Genomic DNA, 23,145 nt, shown 5'->3' with positions numbered 1-23,145 from the left:
CATTTCCAAGTGGAAAGTACAATGGTGTGTGTTGTCTCTGCATCACATGCAAATATACGCTTACAAAACAAGCTGGGAAAGAGCTGTTAGCGTTATCCAAGTGCTAAGAAAGCTCCTGAGTGCCATTCTGTATTGTGGTGAATAGAGTCTGCCCACCTCTTGTCATGACGGGTGGGTATATTCTTACCATTGGGTTTTCTAAGCAGAGAAATTGTTGGCCTACACAACAGGCAGAAAGTGTGGTTCACCACTGCAGTGCAGGGAGGAGTGTCCGACCCAACCATCATGGTTGCCTGGTGCAAGGGAACTGGGACAGGCATGGCCCTAGGCATAGGTAGCATTGTTAGCCGCAAAGGGTTGGCAGTGTGTGGTTAATGCTGTTACTTATAGCACCCTCACCTCCTTGAAAAAGAGGAGTAGAGGACTGTGAGGAGGAAGGATCATACAGTGACTTCTCTCAGGCCAGGAACCATCAATGGATAGTTGAACCCAACAAGGATGATGAGACCCATCTTTCTCATCACCATTAACAGCAATGAAGAGGCCTTATTTGTTTTACAAATGTGCTGTATTAATAAAGTTGTGGCTGTATTCACCCAAATATTGCCTCACATCTTCATTTGGGTTTAGGGGAAATGTGCCCATCTCTTATTCATTTTTAAAATAAGAAATAATTAGGGCAACCAGAAAATCAATTTGCTTTGTTTTTTTAAACATCATTGCAAATGTAGTGTCAGCTCTTCAAGTTGACCCACATTAAAGAAGAGCTTAAACTGGGGTGAGGAAACAAATTAAATTGCACATCTTTAAGATGTGAAATGCTTGAAAAATAAATAAGGAAGCATTTTCTCACCAGCTAGCTTGCTTCTTTCCAATCCTCTTGGCAAAACACCACATCTGAAATGTCAGGTTCCTGTTCCGATTCCTAGATATATTTAGGTTTACTGTGACTTCTCTAGAGTATTATGACTAAATATTTTGGTCGGATTTTTTTAAAAAAGAAAAACACAATGAGCATTTTCTAGAGAGTAAATTTTCCTCATAAAAGTTTCTTCATAAGTGTTAGATGGAATATTTGTAAAGAGTCCAGCAGATAAATGCTACTTCAGCCCTGCCTTCTTCTTATTCCTTGTTATGAGGGAAAACACAAATTGTGTGCATTATCTCTTAGTGGAATTAGTTTCAAAAGCTGAAGGTCAAAGGATTAATTTAGCTTTTGCTGTCTTTTATATTATTTGACAGCAGAAGACACAATTATAGTGAAATACCTGACAGAACAAAGACCAATTAGGGAGCCAGGGGCGGGAGGAGAGACTTACCCAAATTACAACCACAGCAGAGTTTAGGTTTTTAAAAAGAAAGCAACAATTTGTCATAATAGACCACAGAAATCACAGCTGGAGCTGAATTTGCCAAGAAAATAATGTAGGAATGGAGAATAAACTTGAAATTAACCCAATCCTAGGGTTTTGGTTCAGTCGAAAAAAGGGACAGATCAATCCTTTGGAGGTTGGGTGGAGAGTCCAGGCTGGGTAAAATGTCCTAAGTCCTGCTGGGCGCATTGGCCAGGGTAGGAGGTCAGTGACAGCTCCCCCCCCCCTTCTTTTACTTGGTCATTGTAGTAATTGGTAACTGTAGAGTTAAATATTGTATCCAGTTATTATGGGTTGGAGCGAAGACTCTACCTTCTAGCTTGTTGTGGTTACTTTCATTTTCCTGTGTTGTTGTGTGTTGGCCTTGCTTCTTCTGCATGCGGCCCTCCTAACTGTGTCCTAACATAGGAGCACAGTTGCCAGGCAGGAGTATGCAGTGTGAGGAAGTCCCTTAAGTACCCTTATTCCGTTAGAGCTCTTTGCAAACATGCAATTTTGCTCAGGGCCGAGACCTAAATAATCAAGCAGGAAAACTGGAAGGCTGAACCACTTAATTATTATGCCCTTTTGGAACTTATTTCCCCCACCCCATGTCAGTGTTTGGTGCCAAAAGCCACCGGCACAGCTTTTCTCATCTCTGCTTTGTCTCATTTGTTTAACCAGGCATGGTCGTAATTATCTGAGCTGCAAATTTAATTTTATTGTGAAGTATCCTGAGAGGAGTGACATGAATGATGCAGCGCAGATACTGTATGATTGACCGAGGGTTATTCTGCATGCGCCTTCATTTGAAGGGAGAGACAAGGTTTGCTTATTGGCTATTCCTGCGTTGTTCCAGTCAAACTGAAATTGATGCCCAGTGTGACTAGACTTGTCACTTCGAAGAAAATATTTTTCTTCTTCTCCGTTTTAATTTGGTAACTTATGGATTCCTGGGCCTGCTGCCTGTTCTGTAGGATATAAATAAAATAGTGACTGCAGCCAGTGTTCTTTCAATGCTTTGGAGCGTTCAGGCAAACGAATTATAGATTTATCTTCACAGCCATAGATGCACATTTCTGCACTGTGTCCACTTATTCATGCTGAAGTGTGTCGGGGGGGGGGGTGTCTTAATTATTTGTGAAGCATAACACATTTGAGATCTTGTAATTCCTTTTACACAAAGCTATGTTTGCATCAGTGGCTATCATGCCAAAAAACACCCCTTTATCTGCATCTTTTAAAATAGGAAACATGGCCTCATTAATACTATTATTAGCATAATGCAAACATCAGTATCACAGTGACATCTGCAATTATATCCAACTCGCAACCAAACCACAGATTACACTAATGCAAATGCAAAAACCAGGTCAGACTGAGGACTAAGGGCATCATGGGCTCGCATTGTCACAGGGAATAATAAAAAAGTACAGTACACTAATGAAGCAAGTTATGGTAGTACAACTGCGCCACTACAAAGGAGTTGCAAACTGCCCTGTATTATTCAAAAATTACCATAGAGAAAGTATGCTATCTCCAGGAAAGTAGTGAAACATGATTCTACCCATATTGACACTTTACGGACTGGACATGGCAGGACATGGTAGGACAATATTACAATTATTTTTTTAAAAGTCTTAAGCTTGTGCTTTAAGGCAAGAAGTAGGAAATAAAGATATACAGCTGTGCCACTCTTGTAGCTTGGTGTGGTTGGGAAAGATTTGACCAAACTGTTTAAGTGATAAAGTGGAATGTTTCGGTGGGTAAAATCGCTGCCAAAATTGGGAACAGGTTTTCAAGGGGTGTGTTGAATCCTTTCTGGAGCAGGAGTATGCCATTTACCATTTTAAGATTTTAGAAGTACTTGCACCAGGACTTTTGGCTATGCAACAGAATTTCCCTTCCCACTTCTCATGTGCATCCCCTCCCTCCCAATCCCTCTCCAAATATACTACATAGGGTTCAGGGAACCCCCCCTAGTGTGCTTAGGGTGGCCGAACAAGACTTCCCCAGCATTGGGTACATTGCAATAAAAATTTAGTGTTTGAAAGTTGACAGCTTGTAGGAAATTCAAGTAGAAGCTGGCCTAAATCAAAGCAGTCAAGCTTCTGGCAAGAATTCCAGTTCTGAACGTCTTCAGGGTTTATTCTTCAAAATGGGAATTGAAATTTTGCTTTGAAATTTCTCATAAAAGAAATGGCCTGGCATAATTGAAAAATCCTGTAAAGTTTGAATATTGCAAAACTGAGAGCCAGTGTGGTGTAGTGGTTAAGAGCGGTAGTCACGTAATCTGGGTAACCGGGTTCGCGTCTCCGCTCCTCCACATGCAGCTGCTGGGTGACCTTGGGCCAGTCACACTTCTGTGAAGTCTCTCAGCCCCACTCACCTCACAGAGTGTTTGTTGTGGGGGAGGAAGGGAAAGGAGAATGTTAGCCGCTTTGAGACTCCTGAAGGGGAGTGAAAGGCGGGATATCAAATCCAAACTCTTCTTCTTCTTCTTCAAATATTAACTTCATGTCGAAAAGTATCCCATAAGTATTTCAAGCTTATTTTGCCCAGTTATATGCTTTCCTTCCGAATCACTATCGGATCCAGTATCAGGGGGGAAACATACAATATACTGTTGTTAGCAAAGGTTATTTTTTTCTGATTATATTATTAGACACAACGTAGAAACACTAGAGTATGGAATTACTTACTAATGGGTATTTGTAGAACTGAAGTAATAAAGTGAAATCTGCCCTTAATTCAAACACTGTATTTTTCCAGTGTCTTTAAATTATCACATAAAACATGGACTCTTATTAAAATGAACAGTAGCAAAACCTCTCTCTCTGGATATGAAATTTTAATGTGGTCTTTTTGCAAGAGTTCTTTTTTTCCCTCCTTGTTAAAATATTTCCACTTCTTAGTTGCAATGGATCACTGCTAAGCAGGCCTTTCATAATGAATTGAGAGTCATGTGTCGCCACAGCTTCAGAACCCAAATCCCATTCCAAGTATGTTTACTCAGGAGCCCAATTGATTCATATAAGACATTTCCATGTAAGGGTATAAATGACTGTAACCTCTTCACATGAACCTGAGACCAGGTGAATGCCATTATTTTCGTAGTTGTTCTTATATTGTTCTAGGAATGTATGAACAACTCTAAGAGTACCCTTAACAAACTATAGTTCCAAGGATTCTTTGGGGGAAGAGTTTTGGATTTGATATCCTGCCTTTCACTCCCTTTGAGGAGTCTCAAAGCGGCTAACATTCTCCTTTCCCTTTCTCCCCCACAACAAACACTCTGTGAGGTGAGTGGGGCTGAGAGACTTCAGAGAAGTGTGACTGGCCCAAGGTCACCCAGAAGCTGCATGTGGAGGAGCAGAGACGCGAACCCGCTTCCCCAGATTACAAGACTACCGCTCTTAACCACTACACCACACTGGCTCTCACCTGGGGGAGGCCATGACTGTTGAAAGTGGTATGATACTGCTTTAAATGTATAGTGCAGATATGACCTGTGTGCAAAATTTGGCTCCATCCCATTTCTACATTAACATGGGGTTTATTTATTCTTTATTTTTTGTCAAAATTGTGCATTTAAATAACTTTTAAATAAGTATTTTTTTAATTTCAAAATAAGCATCTTTAACTATTTTTCTCACAGAATACATATTATGAAGTGTATTTTGATTATATATAATCAGTCAAGAACTTCATAGAAACATCTTAGAAGTGCAGATTCAGTTCTGATCTGTACATTAGTCCCAGAAGATCAGTTCATAGATTCTGACCAGATGTCAGGAACCAGACTGAAGGGTTTTGCCTTGAGGAAGAATGGTGGGAGCCCCCCCACCCCGTACAAGGGCCTGATCCTGAAGCTCCTCTGGAGCAGGAGGATAGTATCGACCTAGAGCAACGGTTTGCGGAAGGACACAGTTAAGAAACTGACAGTTGGGCTGGGCTGGGAGAAGAACAACCAAGGGGAGAGGAACGGGAAGAGAGAGAGCTGGTTGGATCTCCCTCACTAGAAAGTGTGCAGGCCATGAGCCCCTAGAGCCCGGCATCTGGATAGGGTAGCTTCTCGGAAGGCTCAGTGGTGGAGGGATCACGTGGTGAGGAGAACGGACGCTGAATGTTTGTGCTGTGTTCAAGAAACCTCTCTCTTGCTGCAAAAGACTGCTTTTGCTTTGTGCTTTTATCTACAGAGAGGGGGAAGGTAAGCCTTGCCTGGCTACCTGACACCAGAGCAGGTCAATTCATATCAAAATTCATAAAGATCAACTTCCTAAGGCATCCTTATTGATCCCACACAGCACTCTGTGGTAATAGTCTCTACCCAGAATTGCTGAGGATTGGCTAAGTGACGTAGTGTTGGCTTTGGGCTTTTCTTTGAACAGCACGAACAAATTCATTGCACTTTCTTTTCTTCCCCAGCTGTTTGGAACTAAAACACAGCCTTCATGTTGTCCAGGAGACACACAAGCTTTCTCAGTGTCAGCATCTTGTACATTTCCTCCACACACGAAAACATGTAAATGCTGCAGTTTGGGTGTGATGTGGGGCAACAGGAAGTTTGTGGAACCTGTGGATTTGGTTTCTTTTCAGCAAGATAATATTGAAAACTTTTCAGCAATATCCTAATATTGAAAACTGTTCAGCAATATCCTAATACTCATCAGGTAAAAGGCCCCTGAATCCATCTGTTGACCCATATATAAAGGCTTCCTGTCTTTGCAGCATGCACCACAAGTTCTCATTTGCTAGCCTTCACCTGCCAAATGGGCATATCCATACACATTCAGAGAGAATCCTCTTTGTTCCTGTCTACTACAGCCTGACCTAAATATTTCTGCAGTACAAAAGATATTCTCCTCTTCATGATAAGCAGTCTACCATTTCTCTATACACTGTCATACTGGGATTATGGCTTCTGCTTGCCTCCTATTAACGCAAAGGGAACACTTGGAGAGTTGCAGCAAAGATGCATGAAACCGAATGCAGGCAGCAATGGGAGTTCCAGATATTATACCACAGCAAAGTGTCCTGGTTTAGTTGGGGCTGCCCTACTCTGCAGCACAATTGATAATCCACCCCTGCCTAGAATTCCTTATCACTCTCTTGATTCTTGTATCATTTCTTGCAGCTCAGCACAAAGCCATTATCCTTGGGAGAGAATAAAGCACAGCTAAGTGTTTAATGCAACAACTTATCTAAGTAAAGCAATGGTAATGCACACTCTGCCTTTATGTGTCAGACAGCTTTAGTCTCATGGAAAAGAATAAAAATACAGAGGCACACACAAAAGAAGGAAAGGGAGAAGGGAGAGGAGGAGGAGGAAAGGACTTGTTGGGAAAGATCCCTGAGGAAGTAATTATGAGTATTTGATATGGAAAAGGAAAACAAGAGGACAGCCTCATCGCAGGACACAGTAAACCTGAGCTGACAGCCTGACAGAAGAGCCTTCTCCTCATGGAGTGCCGCCTCTAGCTTTGGTGGTTCATTGCCAACTTTGTCTTATTCCAGAAGTTACATTAAAAAAAGACTCTGCAGTTTACAGAGCTTAGAAAAGTATGTAAATGGATCGTTTCTCGGTAAGATAAGTGTAGGTGGTGAGTTCTTAATTTCCCCCATCCTCTACTAAAATGAGTGTTTTTAATTTAATTGTTGAAGAGTTCCTGCTGTTTTTAAACAAACAAAACAAAACACCATCAAAATCGACGGTGGGTTTGGAATCAAATTCTGTAACCAGTTGTAATGAGAAGAAGTCATTTGCCTATGGCTAAAATATGTGACATTGGTTTAAAAGCCTGTAATACCCTCAAGAATGCCACCCATGATCTATATCAATCTACTACAAGTCTACTCCAATTACATCTCTTCTTTGACCTGATCAGAAAATGTTTCACAGTCATACAAGAGATGATAGAAGTTTGAAAAATGAGTTCCAATTAGAGCAGCGCTTCTTGGTATGGATGTCCAAGTCTACATTAGAAATGAAAAATAACAACTGACAGTGAAGGGCTGGATGGAACATAAACTTTGCACAGATCAAGTTTCAAGCCAAGTCCCCAGGATCTCTAGTTAAAGCGTTAGCTGGGGACTGATCAAACACACCCAATAGGTAGTACCAACAATGGCATGAAATGCTAGAATTCAAGAGGCACCATTTTATTCTTGAAAACTCTCACAGAGGGAAGAGTTTCCCTGGTCACAGAACCTGAGAACAGTTCTCCTGCCATTTTTTCAGATACTGCAGTCTCTCCCCCTCCCCCTCATTCCATCCGCTTATGGATTAAGGAAGAGCCCAGTGGCTCTCCTAGGTTTCAGGCATTAGTCTACCCCAGACCTACCAGGAGACCAGGAGATGTCAGGAACTGAACCCGGGACCTTTTGCATGGAGTGCCCTACTTCTGAGTAGCAGCTCTTCCACTCAGTGGGCAGCATAATAGTTACCCAACTTTACAATATTATCTGAGTTGTCCCTGCAGGTACCGCTGCTAACAATATGTCTGTCTGAAATGTTCTACTGGACTAGATGGGGTGGCCAGGCTGCTTTTTGGCTCTGCAAAACTGTGTCAGGAGAGAATGCTCTTGTGTCAGGTGTGAGATACATGGGTATGGTTGATGGAACAAGGCCTTCTGGGCCAAATTCAAACTCTTGGTGGGCCAAGTTTCATCTGTGGGTTGGAGGTTCCTTGCTCCTGAAATAGACAAGTTGTCTAGCACAGTATAAAGCAGCTTTGTAGGATCACAATACTGTAGAGTTGTGGGTTTTTCAATTCTGCAGACATTGATTAGGTCTGGGCCAAGGTAGCATGAACCCCAGTGCTCCAGTGGAAAGGTGTTTTGGATTTCCACAAGCAAAAAGCAAAAAGGTTAAGCAACTGTATTTGTTTTATTTAGTAAAACAAGTTATACCCCATCATTCCACTATAAAATAGCATTCAGAGCAACCAGTAACACCCCCCCCCTAAAATATAACACAAACATAAATAATTCAAATGTTATACAGTCATACCTCGGGTTACAGCCGCTTCAGGTTGTGTTTTTTTGGGTTGCGGACCGCCAAAAACCGGAAGAAGCGGAACTGGTTACTTCTGGGTTTTGGTGGTTGTGCATGCACAGAAGCATTAAATCGCACTTTGCGCATGTGCAGAAGCGCCAAATCGCAATCCGTGCATGCGCAGACGCGGGTTGCGAATGTGCATCTCGCATGGATCACATTCGCAATCCGAGCATCCACTGTACAAAACTGATAGGAAGATAGTACTGCTGATAGTTTAAATATCAGAGTGCTTCAAAAGTGCAGAGTCTTGGGGAAAGAAGTACTTACAATGGATCACACCTGCCAAGAAGACTCATGAGACGAAACATTAGGATAATGGCCATATTTCTTAATATAACAGCTTGGAAGAACTGCAAACAGTTTAACCAATCAACCAAATTCAGACAGTACAGACAAGTGAGAATTTTAGTTAATTCTGGTAGAACGGCATCCCTTCAGATCCTTTAGCATGTCATACAGTTGCAGACGGTGACTCCCCAGCAAACTGGGCAGCAGCGGGGGGCTTGATTACTAGGTGAGCCTTGAATGTGAATTCCACATATGCATTTGGGTGCTACTGTCCAGCATTCACACAAAATGTGCATGTCAGGCCTTAAAGGACATCCCCATAAGTCCCACCAGTCCTACTATCTGGCAGATCACTAAAGCGTATCCTTAACCCAATAATGTCTCAGTGAACCTGCTGTTTCTTTCCCCAACCACCTCACCTGCGCACACTCCTTATACAAAGGTTGAAGAGCTTGGGATGAAGATCCATCAGGCCCCCCACATGGTCCTCCCCTCAACCTGCTCCCTTTGGGAGTCAGTCTTCCTTGAGGAAGGAGAAAAACAAATGCACACCTGCTACAAGAATAATATTCCTTCTGCTTATTGGTTTCTATCTCCATATAGCAGTGGTTCCCAATTAGCTAAGTGTTAGAAGTCCTGCTCCATGATTGCAGTCATGGGATTGTTGTCTTTCACATGACGGTATATGTTTTTGACTCCACAAAGTGGGAAGTGAAGAAGACAGGAAGTTAGTATTACTGTGTTCCGTGCAGTGGGACTATTGTCCTTTGTTCTTTTTCTCTTTGCTGTCTGATGCTAGAGAGAGGGAGCCATGTTGCAGTGCTCCGTTTGTGTTTATATGTAAATAAAGTAGATTAGCCAAAATGCTGAGTTGCTGAGGTCTGTCATGCAAGATGCGCAAACTCTGTGGATTCCTAAGTGTGCTGGTGTCTGTTGGCATCGGTCGTTGTGATGTTCGGGCTGAAGAAAGTTTTTGAAGCTCCAGAACGATCGACCAGGAGGGAGAGAACATGCCTACTTGAGTGTAGGCTGACACACACACACACACACACACACACACACACCGTTTTTCAAAAGCAAAGCCATGGACCTCCTGCTTTTGACAATTTTGTTATCTCTATGGTAGTTTTTGTTATGTGAATGGTGCCACAGACCCCCTTGGGTGGGTTACAAGGCCCCCCTGTGGTCCATGAATCACCAGTTGGGAACCACTTCTTCTATACAATATTATTCAGGATTCAAACACTGGTAAAACCTGCAGCTGATTCCATGCAGTGGGACACAGGCCCATGTGCCTACTTCCTACTGCACACTGGAAGTGGATTGTGCAAACTCAAAGCCCCAAGTTGCTCAATAAAAGATGGAAAGCCAGACAATGGCCACCATCTACCCAACCAACACCTTTTATTGCTATTATTTACATGAATCAGAACAGCTTGTGTCGAATAGATTTGAATCGCATCTGAAACTTTGCATATCTCTTTCTGTGGTGGTGGCGGCGGCAACAGCGTTATTGCCAACACTGCCTCAAAGTCTCTGTTAAAAGCTGTTCTGAAGGCATTTTTCAGTCTTTCTGCTGCAGCAAAGCAGCTTATTTTCCTTTGCAGGAGCATGAAAGGCTGCCGTGAAATGCAAGACTATTAATATTTCAAAGTGTTCTGGTGACATAATAAATCAAGAAAGTGAGCCTTGTGTGTTTTCTGATGTTGCCAGAAACTCTAGAAGTATTTATAGCCATGTTCACACTTGAGTGTTTTATCATATAAAGAACATTGATCTAAATATAAATTAAAATGATAAAAAGCTATAAAAATGCAAAACAAAGCATTGCTCTCCCTAGTCGATAAAAGTTCTCCTTATTCCAGTGTCTCTAGTCCCCTCCTTCTGCTCATCACTCCTTTGCCTTTTGCGTGTAATTTATAATTCTCAGCTTCCTCTTTTAGTGTCATGTCTAATGTTCCATAGGTTTGATTTGTAGTGATCCACTCAAACAGAGTAAAGCTTTTGTTTGTTGTAAAATGCAACCAGTATGAGGCAAGTTTGTGTGTGGTTTCCTTCTCTGCGCTATTCTCTCTGCAGATTCACATTTCTTGTTCCTGCCTGAGGGGATGGATTTGAGTTAGATTATCTTTAAGGCACCTTCAACGCTGTGCTTTGCTTCCTCTTAGACATTTCAAGTGCATCTCAGCAACAGTAGCAAGGCTTCTAGGATCTCTACTCCTAGATCTTGTCGTTAAGCAGCCTTATTGTGAAAATAAAACATCATGCTTCATGTGATGTTTGCAAGCGTGTGTGTGTGTGTGGAAATCCATGTATTGCAGTTTACACCTGACAAAGTAAGCTGTATCCTATCAATCTCATGCCTGGATAACGTCAACTGTCTTTACAATTTACAGTCTTTACTGTGTTAGAACCTTTTGGCAATTTACAATTGCAACGTTAGAGCTTTTTGGAAATTCTACCATACGAGTAAAAGTATATTTCTGGATTCCTTCTCAAGTCTGTTTTGTGCAATGACTGCAAACAGCTGCTCTCCCTTTTCAATTTCCCTACAAATTATTTACTTATTGCATTCACATCCCACCTTTTTCTCTGAGGAGCTCAAGATGAGGCACATGGTTCTCCCCATCGTCATGTAATCTCCACAACAAAAACTGTGAGGTCGGTTAAGCTGAGAGGCAGTGACTGGCCTAAGGTCACACAGTTAGCTTCATGGCCAAGGAGGAGATTTGAAACCTGTATCTCCCAGATATTAGGCCGAGACTCTAACCACTACACCTCACAGGCTCTCAGTAGCACCAAACATTTGGAAAATGGAGCCTTGACAGCTTTTAGGATTAGTTGTGTAGTTCAGTTTGAAATGGAACCCCCCCACACACACCTTATACTGTATATAATAGCAAAGTCTCACATCAAATATGACTGATCTGTAGAAAGCACTTAAAAATCATATATATATATATATATATATATATATATATATATATATATATATATATATATTTGCTTTCGTAGATTTTCACGGGTACAGGAATGCAGGTTTTGGTGTCTTCGGGTGTCTTCCCGTGTAAGAGTCGGGGTGTCTGTGCGACGTTTCGACGAGGTCTCACTCGTCATCTTCAGGCTGGTGCTTTCGGCTTCTTGTTACTGGAACAGAGCAGAGTCTGGTGTTTGAGTTCCTATAAATACTGTTGAGGGGTGTGGTGTATAGCCTCCAACGTTCTGGGCAGAGAGGAAGTTCCTAGATTAGTGTGCCTTTTCTTCTTTTGTTCCTTAATTACTTGAGGGATATCTTGGGTGATTTCATGAGTGATATTCTGAATACCACTGGGTGGGTCATTAAGTGTAGATTAGTTGCTAAAGCTTTCGTGTCTTGACCTCTTGAGCTTGTGAAGAGTTTTTCTGAGAAGATGGCTGTGCTGCATTTAGTTGTGCTCTGGCTTGGCTTCGTGTATAGGGGCGAGCTGTGGTTTTGTGCCTTGTGCCAGCCAGATCTGTGTAGGGATTGCAGGGGGGTGCAGCATCCGGAGGTGCCACTATAGTTTGGCTACTGGATGGAGTCTGTAATATGTCTGTGGAGAGGGTCTGGGTTTGGGTCTGGTGTGGTTGATTGGTGACGGCGTTCTGTGTGCCTCTGGTTCTGGTGTCGGTTTTTGTGGGGAGGGCTAATTTCCAGATGTCTGGCAGGCGGGACGTGTCGTCACGCTTGTTCATGTTGTGAGGGTGTTTCTCTATCTCGATGGCTTCCATGATTATTCTCTTGTGGTGATGTTCCATGTTAAAGAGCAATTTGGAATCTGCAAAATTAATTTCGTGTCCTGTTTCTTTCATGTGTTGGAAAAGAGAGGAAGTTTTTTCTTCTTTTTTGACGGCATTCTTGTGTTCTGCGATACGTGCATTTATTCGTCTGTTTGTTTGTCCAATGTACGTGGCTGGGCAGACTTTGCAGGGTATTTCATAGACCCCTTGGTTTTCCAGCTGGATTTTGTCTTTTGGGTTTCTGAGGATATTGGCTATTTTTTGGTTGGTGCAGAAGGCTGTTTTGATATTGTGTTTATGGAGGATTTTGCTGATTTTGTCTGTAGTGCCCTTGATATAAGGAAGGAGGGCCATGCCATTGTTTTCTTCTGTGTCTTGGTTTTTGGGGGGTGTTTCTTTTTGGATTAGCTTCGTAACCCTGTTTTTCTGGTATCCATTGGCGATTAACACATTTGAGAGATTCTGTAACTCAGTTGTCAAGTGGTCTTTGTCAGCCAGGCGTTTGGTTCTGGAGATGAGAGTCTTGGCTACGGAGTTTATTTGTGCAGGGTGGTGGTGTGATTGTGCATGTAAGTAACACCCCCCAAAAACCAAGACACAGAAGAAAACAATGGCATGGCCCTCCTTCCTTATATCAAGGGCACTACAGACAAAATCAGCAAAATCCTCCATAAACACAATATCAAAACAGCCTTCTGCACCAACCAAAAAATAGCCAATATCCTCAGAAACCCAAAAGACAAAATCCAGCTGGAAAACCAAGGGGTCTATGAAATACCCTGCAAAGTCTGCCCAGCCACGTACATTGGACAAACAAACAGACGAATAAATGCACGTATCGCAGAACACAAGAATGCCGTCAAAAAAGAAGAAAAAACTTCCTCTCTTTTCCAACACATGAATGAAACAGGACACGAAATTAATTTTGCAGATTCCAAATTGCTCTTTAACATGGAACATCACCACAAGAGAATAATCATGGAAGCCATCGAGATAGAGAAACACCCTCACAACATGAACAAGCGTGACGACACGTCCCGCCTGCCAGACATCTGGAAATTAGCCCTCCCCACAAAAACCGACACCAGAACCAGAGGCACAAAGAACGCCGTCACCAATCAACCACACCAGACCCAAACCCAGACCCTCTCCACAGACATATTACAGACTCCATCCAGTAGCCAAACTATAGTGACACCTCCGGATGCTGCACCCCCCTGCAATCCCTACACAGATCTGGCTGGCACAAGGCACAAAACCACAGCTCGCCCCTATACACGAAGCCAAGCCAGAGCACAACTAAATGCAGCACAGCCATCTTCTCAGAAAAACTCTTCACAAGCTCAAGAGGTCAAGACACGAAAGCTTTAGCAACTAATCTACACTTAATGACCCACCCAGTGGTATTCAGAATATCACTCATGAAATCACTCAAGATATCCCTCAAGTAATTAAGGAACAAAAGAAGAAAAGGCACACTAATCTAGGAACTTCCTCTCTGCCCAGAACGTTGGAGGCTATACACCACACCCCTCAACAGTATTTATAGGAACTCAAACACCAGATTCTGCTCTGTTCCAGTAACAAGAAGCCGAAAGCACCAGCCTGAAGATGACGAGTGAGACCTCGTCGAAACGTCGCACAGACACCCCGACTCTTACACGGGAAGACACCCGAAGACACCAAAACCTGCATATATATATATATATATATATATATATATATATATATATATATAATCCCACAATTATCTAAATGGCTAAAACTCACAGAAATGTTTGGGATCATTTCAGAACAATAACTTCTTAAGTTTTTTGATGGTTGCTGATAATTTCAAAAGTTCAAGGATTTACTTTCTCCCTTCATATAAAAAGGATTATGTAGGCTCTTACATTGTTTAATGGCTTATATTCATTTAGTCCAGTTCCCAGTATCATCTGGAGGAAACCTGATGGTAGCCCATTGGCTAGAAAAATCCACACATCCAAAGGAATCCTCGAAATCCCAGACTTTCAGCAAGAAGATGAAGGCTCCTACGAATGCATTGCAGGAAACATTCGGGGAAGGAATGCTGCAAAAGGCCAGCTGCTTATATATGGTGAGAAAATTGAATTATTTCTAGATAGAATACCAGCATTATTGAGAAATACTACTTACACCCTTTGGTTAGTCCTCACAGGAAGAAATCAAGGACAAAAATAATAAAATGACTGGTGAGCTAAAATGTAGTTCAGAATTCAGTGAATATGAAATATTATGCATCAGTGGTAGACTAAAAATATAGCTCATAGCATCCTAGGGCTACAAAGGCAAAAACAAAGAAAAATGGAGGGGGAAAGTGGTTTCATACATAGAAAATATTAAGTGGCAGAGAGAAATTTTGTCATCTCCTCTTCCCCCTGTTTATCCGTGGCAAAGCTTCCTTTGTGCCCAGCAGATTTTCAGGCTATAATTCCCATGACTCCAGACCATGGGCCATGCTGTTTGGGGGTTATGGAAGTTGAGTTCCCAGACAGATAGAGGGCAACAGGTTGGGAAAGACAGGACTAAACAAGGAAGAAGATCCCAGTGGTTTGTGGTGGGCTTCTTGGAAAAGGCACTGCCAGCACGTCCTTCTAGAAACGGGGAAGGTAAACAAAGAATTAGGCAAAAAGGTGAAATATTTAGGGATATGGCTGACTGCAAGGAATCTTAATCTATTTCAAGATACAGGTAGGTAGCCGTGTTGGTCTTACACAGTCAAAATATATACCATATTTTTTGCTCTATAAGACTCACTTTTCCCCTCCCAAAAAGTAAGGGGAAATGTGTGTGCGTCTTATGGAGCGAATGCAGGCTGCACAGCTATCCCAGAAGCCAGAACAGCAAGAGGGATTGCTGTGCAGTGATCCCTCTTGCTGTTCTGGCTTCTGAGATTCAGAATATTATTTTTTCTTGTTTTCTTCCTCCAAAAACTAGGTGTGTCTTATGGTCTGGTGCGTCTTATGGAGCAAAAAATACGGGTATATGTTTTTTAAAATGTCCAGTAGCACCTTAGAGACCAAGTAAGTTTGTTCTCAGTGCATGGACACGAAAGCTTATACCAAGAACAAACCTAGTTGGTCTCTAAGATGCTACTGGACAATTTTTTTATTTCTTTATATATTTTATTTCAAGATAATTATATAAAGATTTGGAAAGGTCAAGCGAAACCGGTACAAAATGCAAATAGAAACCTTGTGGCAGTGGACCTTTTATTGGTACCTGAGAAAATACCCACATTTGCCACCATTCAGAGCCACCCATGCTTAAAACAGTTCAGTGTTTAAAGCAAGGAAAAGAAGTGGATGGATTGATGATTGGGCTGGGAGAAGGAGCTGGGAAATTATTGCAGGGGGCATGGGATTCGGAAGAGCATTCACTTTTGTATTCTGATTTTCTATTTCCACCCCACCCACCACAGTCTATGGGTCAGGCTTATATTTCCATAAAGCTCCATTACTGAACATAATAGTTCAGTTCATAGAGCATGAGACTCTTATTCTCAGAGTCATGCGTTTGGGCCCCAAGTTGGGCAAAAGATTCCTGCATTACAATTCTATGATTCTATGTAACCAATAAAAGTCAATTGATGTATAGGAAATCACTTTGTATTCAAACCTTTAAAATTATGCTCTTTCCTTATACTCCAAAATTATGTTGCATATGCCAGAAAGCAAAGCTAAGGTCAAATGCTTACAAAGAAGATACTCTCCAATTGTGTTTCTCCACGGAAAGGAGGATCTTTCAGTAGAGGGGTAATGAGACAAAAAAATGTAGGTGTAGGATGCAATTTTCATGAACCTCCCCTTTCCTTCTCAGTTATTAGACTATTCCTACCTATCATGCTGTTTAAAAGATTCCCCCAGCCTTATGGGACAGATTCTGGAGGGCAGGGGGACTGCAGAGTGAAGGGAGATGAGCAAAAATCATACCCCTGCCTCATTCTGCTAACAGAAACCTCTGCTTGATCAAGGAACACATTATATCAGCAGGTGTCACAATGGGATACAACCCAGGGTAGCACACATTACAGCCTTCAAATACATTGAGACCGTTTTTTGTTTTTTTTTACCTTGCCGCATTTCATTTTGATTTTACAAATCCTAGTACACACGTCACATATGATGTGTTTCCACTCTATCTGGTGTTGGCACTTCCCATAACCAAAATGAGTGAGTGAGACAGATTCTCCCTATTCTTGTTTGCGGAGATTAGTCTGCATCTCTCCCCCACCCCCTTCACTGCCTCCTCTTGTTTTAAAATGAATGAGATCCTAACCTACTTACAAGGGGTTGAATTTGAATTTAATGGGGGCTGAATTCTAAGAAAACATGAAGGGGATTGTAGTGGGCAGGCTGCAAGTGGTAGCTGGGTGGGAAGTGGGATGCTCCTCCATGATACATCCCAGTGGACTGTGGGTAATTGTGGGTGACGTTGTGTACGTCAAAGACCAGGGTGAAAATGCACTAAAGTCAGAGTGAAGGGTAATGTGTGCATATGTCTTAGCATAGATTTCCTGGTTGCTGCCATTCCGAATGGGGTTTTAGGTTTTATTATGCTGTATATCCACTGTTAAATGTATATTTCTGTACTAATTCCTCATATAACACATAAATGTCACAGACAAAGAAAGTCAACAACAGAGAAATGACCACCTTCATAATGAAAGTCTTTAACACACAGCATTTCACCTGAAGAAGTATACAGTAGGCTGTTCTAATAAGCTTATTTATTTGAATTTATGTTATTAATTTGTCTCTTGTTCCAAAGTTTTAGGGTAAAGGCACCTACAATAAAGTTACAATAATTTCGTGGTTTTTTCCCATTGATAACAGCACCCCCTGAATGGAATAAAAGCATTGAGAATGCCTCTCTTTCTCTTTATGACACATTGGTTTGGGAATGTGAAGCAACTGGGAAGCCAAGCCCCTCATATAGCTGGTTTAAAAATGGCCAGCCCCTTGCATCAGAGGTAAGATCTGGGGTTCATTTTGGCTTCAGCTCAAAATTTGAAACCAATTCTGCTTTTTGTGAAGCTTTCCTGCTTTTCTTTTGTCGCTTTGAAAATCTAACTCTCTTTTGAATCAATCAGCAACTGGTTCCATTGAGTGATTCCAAATTTTAGCATGACAAAAGTGAACAATATCTCACCATCCACCATTTCCACTCCGTGGTTTGAAGGAGAATGCCTAGTAGCACTGCAACAAAATATCTGTGTTTTACACACCTTTATCAAGCCAGAGTACAATGTCCATTCATTTGTCCATTGCTTTTTTATTTGTGGGTGATTATTTATCAGATTGGTTATATGACTCAAAAGAAAAGCAGCTGAAAAGGATTGGGAAGTAGAGCTTCCATTTGAAATAAAATGCCTATGCTGATGTGTTTCACATTCATATGATTTTGTGGGTCGGTGGGTGGAAAATAGAGAGAAGGAGTAAGATTCACTCTGAGGACAGCAACAGCCTGCAGGTTGAACTAAGTATGCAGAAGATATTTGCAGCAAGCTCTGTGGAAGTAAAAAGTGGAGAAGTAATGGAATGTTGTTAATTAGATTGCTGTGTACCATCCATACAACCTGAGGCTGTGTCCTCATCAATTTTTTAAGCTAAGCAAGGTTGGGATGGGTCAATACTTGAGGGAGAATCCTCTAAGGAAAATCCAGAGTGCTGAAGAATCGGTTTAAAAAAGATCAGTAGGAGTCACCCTTTCTTCAGCTACCCTACTCTCTCTCTCTCTCTCGATTGGCATCATCTTAAACTATTAAAAAACTCTGCAGTTATGCACATTTGATTCTTAACACATATGCCCAGAACCAGAGCTACACACATCATGATGATCACACAGACATCTTGTGCATTCAGTCCTTTCTATTCATTTCAACAGAAGGGAATGTTAGAAGTCTTTACTCAAATCCCTCCACAAATCTGACACATGGAAGAGCCAGCGGGACTGAGCCAGCCAATATTATCATATTTCTTTATATCCCACCTTTTTCCCTGAAAGGGACTCAAGTTGGCTTCCAGATAAAATAAAAACAGCTTGAAAACATGGGACAGCAGGACCAATAGTTAGAAAACAAACATGTGAGAGAGAGGGGAGAGAGAGAGAGAGAGAGAGAGAGAGAGAGAGAGACACTGGCCTTGACCCCAATGCCTGCATATTTGGTGAATACAATCTCCACAAGTAAAGAGACAGGACTGTAACTCAGCAATAGAGCATCTGCTTTGCATGCAGAAGGTCCCAGGATCAATCCCTACCATCTCTAGGTAGTGTTGTGTGGGACTCCTGCCTGGAATCCTGCAGAACCGCTGCCTATCAGTGTAGACCAGTGCTTCCCAAACTTGGCTCTCCAGCTGTTTTGGGACTACAGTTCCCATCATCCCTGACCACTGGTCTTGCTAGCTAGGGGTGATGGGAGTTGTAGTCCAAAAACAGCTGGAGAACCACGTTTGGGAAACCCTGGTGTAGACAGTAATAAGCTAGATGGGCCCATGATCTGACTCGATATAATGCAATTCCCTACATTCCTATATTTGGAGCCTGTGGAATGAGGGTGCTCACTGGCTTTGAGACACTACTTGTGTAGAGCACAGAGAGATCAGGTGTGTGTGTGTGGCATTGGGTGAACATAACTGTTGTCTCATGCAAAACAATGAATTGAAAATATGTTTCGTCCTTATTTGAGTATTGGGGTCCCCAAGCCACCCCCTAAATAAATCACGCAACAATAGAGGCTGAAAAAATTGTGCGCCAAGAATATATAACCTTTGGGCCAACCCTCTAAACGGTAACATCAAAATCTCCCCAACAACCTGACTTGGCCCAATCACAATCATGGCCATCCAAACAGTTCCACCCAGTAACCTAGAGGAGGTGTCTTGTTAGACCCCACCGCAACACGTGCTCTCCATGAAGGAGAACACGTTTTCTCGAGTGTGAAACCTGATGTAGCCAAACAGCACCACCCATGCACAAGAGGCAGGTATCAGCACCCTTGATTTAGGGTGGGAAAACTACCAGAGCTTGAGCTCAGGGACTATGGAATTCTGACTGACTGACAAAGAAAAATGAAACAGAAAACCAGGAAGATGGGAGGTAGAATGGTGTATTCTAAAAGAAGCATGGCTAATAGTTTGGTTTAAAACTGTAAGAGCCTGCTGGAACAGGCCAATGGCCCATCTAGTCCAGCGTCCTGTTCCCTCAGGGGCAGCCCAATGTCTGTGGAAATCTGCAAGCAGAATTCAAGTACAAGACCCCTATGCCCTCCTGCAGCCTCCAGAAGCTAGTATTCAGAAGTACCGGTGCCTCTGACTGGAACACTCCACAGTCCTCAATTCAGTTGGAAATATCACTTGCTCATATGTAGAAGAAGAGTTTGGATTTGATATCCCACCTTTCACTACCTTTAAGGAGTCTCAAAGCGGCTAACAATCTCCTTTCCCTTCCTCCCCCACAACAAACACTCTGTGAGGTGAGTGGGGCTGAGAGACTTCAAAGAAGTGTGACTGGCCCAAGGTCACCCAGCAGCTGCATGTGGAGGAGCGGAGACGCGAACCCGGTTCCCCAGATTACGAGACTACCGCTCTTAACCACTACACCACACTGGCTCTCTACACCACACTGGCTCTCATATGTACGTGGGAGCTCTTGTATTCAGATAAGTTCAGAGTACCCATCCAGACTTTCACACACAAAACTGATTACTGCATCAGCAGCAGTCAAAAGGCTATTGCATTCTTTGGCCAGCAAGTCTTTTAACACATATAACAAAGTTATCATAACTCAGGCCACATATAGCAGATCCTCAAAGGATCCCCAGTACAACCTGCAACACCCCATGCCGACTCCTAAAATATATTGAATCATGTCAGGGGTTCGCTTGTACAAAGTGTCATCATACTCCCAGCCTTCCTGCTGATCTAGAAACCAGGTTAAAAGGAATAATGTCTGGTATCTATGACGGAAATACAGGGTGGTGCACTGGAATTGTATTGGCGGCTGATTCAGGTAAACCTAATGTGTCAGAGGGCAGAACTACAGGTATGGCCCCATGGGATTTGAATTTGACAACCCTGACACAGAGGCTGTGTACACAGACACATGCTCTTTCTTCACTCTAGCAGAGACAACTTCTCTTTCTCCTTAAACTAAATAAAATAAAAGCATTCTAAACATGGTTTTCATGGTATTAATATTGGCTTCCTTTCTTCCTTCTTTTTTTAGGAAAGATTTCAAATCGAAAATGGAACTCTTACTATAACTATGCTGAACATTTCAGACTCTGGCTTCTATCAGTGCGTTGCAGAAAACCAATACGATTCCATCTATTCCAATGCCGAGTTAAGAGTATTAGGTAAGTTAACTATTCCTTCAAATGGGAAGATTGAAATGTTATAAACAACTAAGTTCTGAGAATGAAAGGGGGGCAGGGAGTCATGGAGGAGACATGCCAAGAGGAAAGACCCATACATTTCAAAGCTAAAGAATTAAAACTCATTAGTTAATTTTCTTTGAACTGCTATGCCACATATTTCTACACCCACTTTTCAATTTAACTTACTTGTAGTTTCAGCCCCTGACTTTTCCAAACATCCTGTGAAAAAGACGTCAGTTGTCCAAGTGGGAGGCCAAGTTGCGATTGGATGCAAGCCAGAGGCCTCTCCCAAGGCTGTCATTAGCTGGAAGAAAGGCACTGAAACACTACGGCAAAGCAAAAGGTAACCCCTTTTTTGTTTATTTCTAAGTGATTAATGCTGGAACACTGTTTATCAAATCTTGGCACGATCCAAGGAGCTACTGGGGCACCTGGAAGGAGCTTTCACTATTTCATTGATTTTTTTTTACTCTTTTTGAAAAAACAAACGGCTGAAATCCATGTCATGTCACAAACCCCTCAAGTATCAACAGCAATGCCATGTGACATAGTGGGCTGCTGTTCATTAATAGAAAAAAAGTCTAAAGATCATTGGGTGTATCCAATGGTTGTTATTTTCTCCTGCAGGAGAAGCCTGGGAAAGTAGAAGCAAAATCATTTCAAAAATGGTGAGATGATTGAAGAAACATGCCAAAATAAAGTAGAGCTGCTGGATCAGATAAATTAAATGATACAAAATGATAATCTGGTTGAAGTTGACTAGGTAATCTGGCTATTGCATGTACAAGAGCATTCTAACTTTTATGTCTTTATTTATTAATCTGTACACCGCTTTTATGTCAAAATGGCATAAATATTTTCTAAGTTGTACGTTTGTCAGTCTTACAGGGAAACTTAAGCCTATTATTTTCACCTTTTAAGATATTAGGTTAAATAAATCAGGTCATTGTTTATTCAACCTGAATCCCACTCTTTAACTGGACAATGATAAATTTACCTAATGGTCCATCTTTTGGTATCTGAGGAGAAATGTATCCCTTTTACCTACAGGGGCCAGATATGTATTGGAAATACAGATTTGGAAAACTTCTGAATTCTGAGTTTGATCGCTACTAAACACAAATAGGAGCCAGGAGCTCCAGCATCATCAGGAGAAAAGTACATCTCCCATGAGGATGTGGAGGAAAAAATTGCATGTGTCACCTCTTTTATTTTTCTTCCATGGTACATTGTCAAACAAGACAAACAGTAGAAGCTCTTTACCTAAACCTAAGTGACTGAACTAGTGTTGTAACTGCTGCATTACACACTAACAAATAAAGACTACCTATTGATTGCTAACAGATGACCTATATGGGATATTAAAAGTGGTGCATAATGTTAAGCCAAAATATTTTATTATCCGAAAAGTTTCACATGCATTTAAAATGTTCTACTAATGTATTCAGCAGACAATACTTCTGTTGTTTGGTTCATTTAGTTTGATGATATGCATTGTTAGTAGCAAAAAATCTTGAATCCTAATTTTGAACCACAGGAGACTTTCATTCATAACTTCTTGTATCACCAAATGACCCCATGTTTTAAATACAGTGGTACCTCGGATTACATATGCTTCAGGTTACAGACTCCGCTAATCCAGAAATAGTACCTCTAGTTAAGAACTTTGCTTCAGGATGAGAACAGTTTCAGGTTAAGAACGGACCTTCGGAATGAATTAAGTACATAACCAGAGGTACCACTGTAGTTCAGAAAGTTGTTGGTGGTCTCCTAACCATACCTCAAGCCAGGGCTTTTTTCCAGCCATTGCTCACAGGAGCTCAGGTGGGTGTTATTGCCATTCTGAGAGAACAAGAGAGAAGTTCATGATGAGTTCAGGCACCTGTTTTTCTAGAAAAACAGCAGTGCTTAAAGTCTATTTTATAGGGGGATTAGTTTTGATGCCTCTCAAGCCTTTCCTTCACTCTCTTTGAAAACTTGAAGAAGTTCCACATTTGATATTAATGAGGCGTAACTAGGGGCTGAATGCTCTACTTTTGAAGGGAGGTTCTGGTTCTGGTTCTGTAATTAATTTTAACCTGGTGGGGAATGTGCTTGATTGACAGACTTCTCAGAGGCGAGTTTTTCTATCTCAAAATAGGTAAGAGAGTTTGCAGCAATCCAAGCTGGTGTTGTGCATACTAAGAAATGAGTATGACTTTAGAGAGACCTTAGAGAGAAACTCTAATCATACAGTTGTGGTAAAACTCATGTGGGAAGGTTCTCATGGCAGTACAGTGTCATGTGCA

General features: G+C 41.7%; 1 protein-coding gene across 8 annotated transcripts in view; it reads left to right on the top strand.

Moving 5' to 3' along the window:
- CNTN6 (contactin 6) overlaps positions 1-23,145 on the top strand; it is a 194,000-nt gene that overhangs the window by 119,278 nt on the left and 51,577 nt on the right. For all 8 annotated transcript variants that reach the window (XR_014216004.1, XM_082209351.1, XM_082209350.1 and 5 more), the window contains 4 exons: positions 14,379-14,557; positions 17,316-17,452; positions 20,707-20,836; positions 21,050-21,200. Coding sequence is in view for 7 of the 8 variants with exons in the window: in XM_082209351.1 (XP_082065477.1) it covers positions 14,379-14,557; positions 17,316-17,452; positions 20,707-20,836; positions 21,050-21,200 (597 nt within the window). In the remaining variant the exon portion in view is untranslated. The remainder of the gene's footprint in view (positions 1-14,378; positions 14,558-17,315; positions 17,453-20,706; positions 20,837-21,049; positions 21,201-23,145) is intronic.

Source organism: Podarcis vaucheri, assembly GCF_965113315.1.
Source record: "Podarcis vaucheri genome assembly, chromosome: 2".
NCBI lineage: Eukaryota > Metazoa > Chordata > Lepidosauria > Squamata > Lacertidae > Podarcis > Podarcis vaucheri.
Note: the sequence above shows the minus strand (reverse complement) of the source record. Positions and strands in the feature narration are given on the sequence as shown.